The 6,644-nt window shown below is 33.1% G+C and overlaps 1 protein-coding gene across 1 annotated transcript; it reads left to right on the forward strand.

Moving 5' to 3' along the window:
• The first annotated feature begins 741 nt into the window (after window positions 1–741).
• Window positions 742–2,281, forward strand: Gr63a (Gustatory receptor 63a). The gene is made up of 4 exons (XM_067285142.1): window positions 742–1,226; window positions 1,294–1,362; window positions 1,932–2,021; window positions 2,095–2,281. Exons 1-4 carry the CDS (start codon window positions 864–866, stop codon window positions 2,203–2,205), a joined length of 633 nt encoding a protein of 210 aa, XP_067141243.1. The 5' UTR covers window positions 742–863; the 3' UTR covers window positions 2,206–2,281.
• Window positions 2,282–6,644: the final 4,363 nt, after the last annotated feature.

The following is a 6,644-nucleotide window of genomic DNA, read 5'->3' on the forward strand; positions in this document are numbered from 1 at the left end:
CAAACTTGCCGTTTTTCTTGATGCGCCGCATGTATACGTCCGCTTTTAATGTGCTAACGCTTCGTATTAAGTAATCACTTAATCGATAGTCATTAACTAATGAGTAACAAAGGAAGATCGATTATCTTAAGAGAAATGCTACCTGCAAACTGTTAATGGTTTTATAACATCATAGATTAGATTACGAAAGCCGCTAGCGGTACATTCAAGACACAAAACTGAAACTTTCTAATCGGATATCTACAGGTAACTCCATGGAAGAAATCTACATACAAGGTGATTGTTACTGTTGTTATATGAAATATTTATTTCGTTTGATGAACATTCTTTGGATGAACGCTTCCCTCCCCAACAATGCCAGAGAAGATTCTAAATGGACAAAGACCAATAAATTGCTGGTTACTTTATATCTTTTCGCTAACATCACTTTCGTTTCGATCGTTGTGATACTAAAATACTTTTTAAAGATGGATAAATTGGGAATTTATCTAGCATTTAAGAAGGTCTTCCATGACAATGCTAATACATACTTGATAATGACGTTAACGTCATTAGTGATTACAAGTATACAGTTTGTTTATTTTGCGTATTTTGCTAAAAATAATGGATCGGATCAATTGTGTCAATTATGGAAAGCAAATTTCCATAAAACTACTAAATGTAGATACCAGAGTAACTTAGAAAATCACATATTTTTACAAAAGCTCGTCGTCCCTACAATCTTATCCATAAGTATTGTTATGCAGGTTTTTCTTGGAGCATTTTATACCTTGAAAGTTTATACAGAACTTTTTAAAAATTATAATACGCACGTAGCTTTGATAATTACCATAACTACGTCTGCTAGTTCGGTATTATGTGCGATGTTATGGATATCGATCGCTGCTTATGTTACTCTGACAGCGCATGCCATTTCTCAAAAGTTTCAAGAAGTTTCCTATCATTTAAAAACCATTCTTGGGAATCACAGAAAGGTTAAAAATATTAAAATAATCCAAACTCGACATAGTCACGTCATAAATATGATTACAGCAGCAGATCTCTTTCTATCTCCGTTTATTTTCTTGATGTATCTATGTACTGTGCCAGCCACTTGGTTTGTCCTACGATATTCATTCTTTGTGGAACTTTCTAATTTCGAAAAATGTGTTTTACTCGACTGGATCATTAGTTTCTTGACTATATGCGTCATCACTACTCTTGCTTACGGTCAAGTCGCCGTAAATGTGAGTGTAAACCAAATTCTTTTATCGATGATGATATATTTTTTATTCCATTAACTTAATATTTCAGGCACACGAACCGGAAAAGCTTCTTCATGAAATAATGAATTTATCATTAAAAGCGAAATATAAATTACAGGTAAGTAATCTACAGGGTGGGTGGAAAGTAACTAAGCGTTGAGAAATCGCTGTAATTTATATAATTCTAAATCAAACGTGATAAAAATTATTTCACATGTATCTTATTAAATGGAAACAAGGATGCATTCCTTAAAATTCAACGAAGACACCGGTGCCATCCACCAATGACACATTTTCCTCGGACGGATTGCGACATTATGTTGTACGGCATCGATCAACGTGCTAGCTCTTGAATAGGAGCGGTCGGCCAATTTTTTTGCCACTGCGCTTGGAGCCTCTCTCGGTCAATGCCCACACCATTGATGACGAATTATAAAATTCCTTTAATTGTTGTACATACGCGCACAAATTTTATTACGATTGCATTATTATTACAAAAATTATAGCGATTTTTCAATGCCTAGTTACTTTCCATCCAGCTTGTAGGCTTGCAACATCTTTTTAGCTAATTCTTGTACACCGAATTCTTGATTATCCGTGATAATTACAATATTTTGACGAGGCACGGATAACCGGGAATTCTGTGTATTTTATTTGTATTAAGATGCATCGGTTATTTATTGTCAGATATACCTATTTCTCGAGAGATTACACGGGCCAACGATTGGTTTAAGTTGTTTGGGAATTTTTGTCGTTACTTACGGAACGCTGTCTAATGTAAGTTGATGCATCAATATTAATTTAAAAATGTTCAATAATCGATTTATGAATCCACATTCCTGTTTTTCAGCTTTGCAGTATGATCGCCACGTATCTCTTAATGTACAGTACATTCAATATAGTGTTGATAAATACGAGTCTAAGAATTAAAACATTTTGTGAATATCGTAAAATAAAATGATCTTCTTTTATAAATCATTTAAAGTATTTCGTCCGAAATTACGCTTGTAAACATTACTGAAAAACAAAAATCTAGCAACTAGTTGCGTAACTTTCCAGGCTTTATTTTTAAGTCTCGTATTAATAATAAAACTGGGTGTGGCGCTATTTGTTACGAGATTGTCATAAAAGTATTATAATTTTGAGTGTAGTGGTGTTGTGAGTTCGCAGACGAGGTCCGAAATAGCGTAAATCGTTGAATTCTTGTGTTTAAATTATAACCATAGATTAGAATGAGAGAAAAAACTCTTGATCCATACAACTCCAACACGTGTTAGGTGACCTGTCAATGTCAAAACGAAAGGTAGAACTCTGATTCAAGCATTCATAAATAGTCAATCTAGGAAAACAATTTCGGAAAAAGGGGAAAGATTTGATGGATAGAAAAACATCAAGTATGATCGTTAGAGTTCCAAAATGACAGCATTTACAAACAACGGGCTAAATTATGAGCGGTGTTGTGGTTCTATCAACAATCTCCGAGCATAGTCGATTCGACAAAAAGGTGTCAAATAGACACCTCGAATCGGACTTTTCTCGTCCCCTGAGTTGGTCTCGGTTTTACCCCGGAAACAAAAGGGAGACCAATCGAGAAGCGAGGAATGGGACGAGGGGCCAATCTGAAATGTGGATGGTGGAAGAAAAACTATAAAAATCGGAATTTCAAGGTCGAAGGACAGTCTCCTCTGAATTAAGCTGACCGTGTGCTTTATATAGTGAATTGTGTCGTCGCCCAAGACGTCTCTGTGACTCTCTCATCATCCCCAACACTCAGAGATCTCATCTCGTTCGCCCCGGGGCTTCAACAGAAAGGAAATCCTCGCCATCCCGAAGAACGATAAAGAAGTGGAACTGAACTGTCACATAGATGTAAGCATAAATGTTACCAAATAAATGGCTTTTTCGTTGTAAAACACTTGTCATCGATTGCCTCCTCCATCACACCCACGTGTAAACTTCCCTGAGGTTCATCCTGACACGGGATTAACTGATCCCCACCTAACAGATGGCACCCATACTTTGGTGCCAAGGAGTGGGTTTTCAAGTTCCCTATCACCACCAGTCGGCAACCTCACAGTGCATTGTATTAGTATTTACACCTGAAATACAAGTCACCATGCCAAATTTCGTTTCTTAATCTCTAACCCATCTTGAGATATTAAAGACTAGCTATCTAATTACAGTAGAGCGTCGATAAGTGGAATGGCCGGAAAGTGGAACGATTTTCAGTCGGAAAGTGGAACGATTTTCAGTCGGACTGTGTCGTGCTGAATCGAATGTTTTTGATACTAAATTTACTTCTAAAGTATAATTTTCATGTTTTTTATATTCTTTAATATATTTATTTTGTTTGTACAAAATGCAGAAATAATTTTTAACGATACGATAGCCTCGATGATTATTATAAAAATTTTCGTTAGGCTTAAAATCGACGAAAATTCAACACGAAGCGACACGCAACGGAGAAAAATTCAACAGGAAGTGATACGCAACGGAGAAAAATTTGAACATCGGACAGGTTAATGTATTTTTTCGTACAAAGCCGGAAACTGGAACAAATCGTTAACTGGAAGGACCCCAGTCTCCAATTGGTTCCACTTTTCGACGCTCTACTGTAGTACTCTCTCCATGTGCTTGTCTTAAGTTCTGATTGAGTCTTTCCCATCTAATTTGAGGTCTGAAGAAATCATCTTACCTTAGGAGTTTCAGTTAGTATTTGATACGTGGTTAGACGACAGTGATTAAAATGCTGGTCTACTGTTCCGAGGAATCCAGACACATTGAAAACCTGATTTTTTGGGGATGGTCCATCCTGGATTATTTTGGGCCCTGTCCTCATCACCTGGTCACCACATTGTGGGCCAGGACAAATTGATAAAAGATCACAGTACCCACAGAATAAAAAAAAAAAAGTTAACACTTGACGAATATCTGTTGGGCTCTGCAAATTGCATCGGCTACCCATCTTAATTTCCTTCTCTTTATTGTTTGAATTATACTGTCACTTTTCTAGAATTTTGAATTATGAAGCAGTCTCCAATTTCCTGCAACTTCATCTTGTCTTGGACCACATATTCTTATAACTTTATTTTCAAAAGACTACGTAGTTTGTTTTCTTAGATAGAGCTCACCTCTCTCACCCGTACATCATTGTAGGAAGGATTATTGTCTTATAAAGTTTAATCTAGAGATTTTTTCATAGTTTCTTGGATGAAAAGAGATTTTACAACTAGTAATTATATATGTTTAAATCGTGAATCCATGCATAAGTTTTTCCTTCATTCAACATATATTTTAGGATACTCCCCACATATTTGAAGTTTGGCACTTTGTACATACCTGTTTCCAGATAAATTCTAATAATGTTCTTATCTCTGTTCAAGACCATATATTTTGTCTTAGAAATATTAATGTTTAGGCCAGTCTGGATGTTAGAATTGCATGTATGCTTGGATCCTCCAAGCATATGTGCAATTCTAAATTAGATCCATTTTTAAACCAAATATTTGAACAAATATATGGTTTTTCTTTATTGAGCATTTTTGTAAAATACACAAAACTTTAATGTAATTGAAAAATACGAGAATTTGAAATACATGGAAAAAAAACTCATGATTTTCAAATCCCAATCTTTTCATTCCATCTATGAGCAAGTCTGTTATGACTAACTTGCATGGCACTGAATAAAATAATTAGAATTTATAAGTAAAAATATTTAAAAGGAAAAAAATTATGAATTTATAAACAATGATTTCATTTAATACAAACTTATTAATATTTTCATTCTTAAGTTCTGGAGTGAAAAATTTAATTGTTATTTAGATTGGCAACAGGACAAAGTGAGATATAGAAATCGTAATATTTAGATAAATAAATTTTTTAGCTGTTCTAGCGCAACGAGAAATTTCCTAGAACAGTTTAATAACCGATTTCCAAAAGTTAAAATCAAACAAATGCCATAAATTATATAAAAACTACTCTAAAAAAAAAAATGTTTTTATACATGTTTAACATGTCACATTAAAATATTAAGAATGATTATATGAAAAACTCTTATAATGGTAAATAATAATTTTTGATTTGCTTTGATTTATAAATACATATCACAATCTCTATAAATTTTTAAAACATGCATAAGAAATTTAGTTTTAATAAATAAAAATTAATTACATTTTTTCTTGAAGATGCAAATATCACAATAAAATTTATAATTTATAAAAGATTTTATTAAAATTCATTATTTTGCATGATGCCGTCCTCCATTATTCTAATGGACAGATTCTCTTTCGTGCTGAAATACGTCTATATGAGTAAATATTATGATTTCTATATCGATAATATCCGTGTAATTAAATATACAATCATTATTTGCAATAACAACAATTTTTGGCAATCTAAATAGTCTCAAATAATCATTACCTGATTTTGTAAATTTTTCAATAATTTACAAGGTTGTCGATTTTCCGAAACAATGTTTTATAATTTTCTACAATTCTCAAACAAAAGACCATGTTACTTTATTCAGTTGGCCACTGAATAAAGATGAAAAAACGCCAAGTGTTTAAATAGTAACACGGTCTTGTGTTTGAGAATCATAGAAATTTACAAGATTATTTATTACATTTCAAAAGGCACAAAATATAAAAATATGATGCCGATTGAACATAAATGTACTCGGCAAAATTAAATAATCCAGTAACTAACACTTCATTTGTTGCCGAGGGAGTTTATTAAGAAAACGAACGTTTTCTTAATAAACTTCCTTGGCAACAAATAAGGTGTTAGCTACTGGATTATATGATGCTGATTTAAGAAAACCTTGTATTCTGGCAATTTTTAACCTCGGTATCTTCTGAAGATTGAAATTTAGGGTTTTAATTTGATTGCAATTTCATATTTTCTAATTGTGCTTAATGTCATGGCTAAATTTCCAATGGTTGCTTCATCAGGATATTTTTCTTTCCAAGTATTGAGCATTTGATAAATTGCTTCATGTTGATTTTTTGGATGATCATCTTCAAACGTTTTTAGCCTTCCTTCTGAAAATACTTTTCCTTCTGTAAAAAAAAAAAAAAAATGACTAATTTATATACAGGATATAAAATTTTGCAGAAAGTCACATTAAAGAATGAGTTACTGAAATGTCAATTTTAATGTAAATTCATTAACTAAGTGCAAACATTTGATGACATGTACAGTATGTGTGAAAAAAATCTCTAATGTGGCATGTAAAATTTAATGGGGCATATGATTGCCTTTTATAGCAATACACACCTCACAGCAGTTTTCTGTATTGTTTACAAGACAAATTGACCAAACTAACTAAAATATTTTGCCATTATTGTTGTATAGCCAGTTGGAGTTCCTAGAGATTCTGAAGGTGAAGAGATGAAACATAGA

The sequence above is a fragment of the Centruroides vittatus genome, unplaced genomic scaffold (assembly GCF_030686945.1).
Source record: "Centruroides vittatus isolate TY-2023 unplaced genomic scaffold, ASM3068694v2 scaffold_1614, whole genome shotgun sequence".
Classification (NCBI taxonomy): Eukaryota; Metazoa; Arthropoda; class Arachnida; order Scorpiones; family Buthidae; genus Centruroides; species Centruroides vittatus.

What these genes read in the sequence shown, in the direction of transcription:
- Gr63a (XM_067285142.1), top strand. Translation starts at nt 864, where the DNA reads ATGTTATGGATATCGATCGCTGCTTATGTTACTCTGACAGCGCATGCC. An exon ending in AAGCGAAATATAAATTACAG is followed by an intron (nt 1,363 to 1,931) that starts GTAAGTAATCTA and finishes ATTTATTGTCAG; the next exon opens with ATATACCTATTTCTCGAGAG. An exon ending in CTTACGGAACGCTGTCTAAT is followed by an intron (nt 2,022 to 2,094) that starts GTAAGTTGATGC and finishes CCTGTTTTTCAG; the next exon opens with CTTTGCAGTATGATCGCCAC.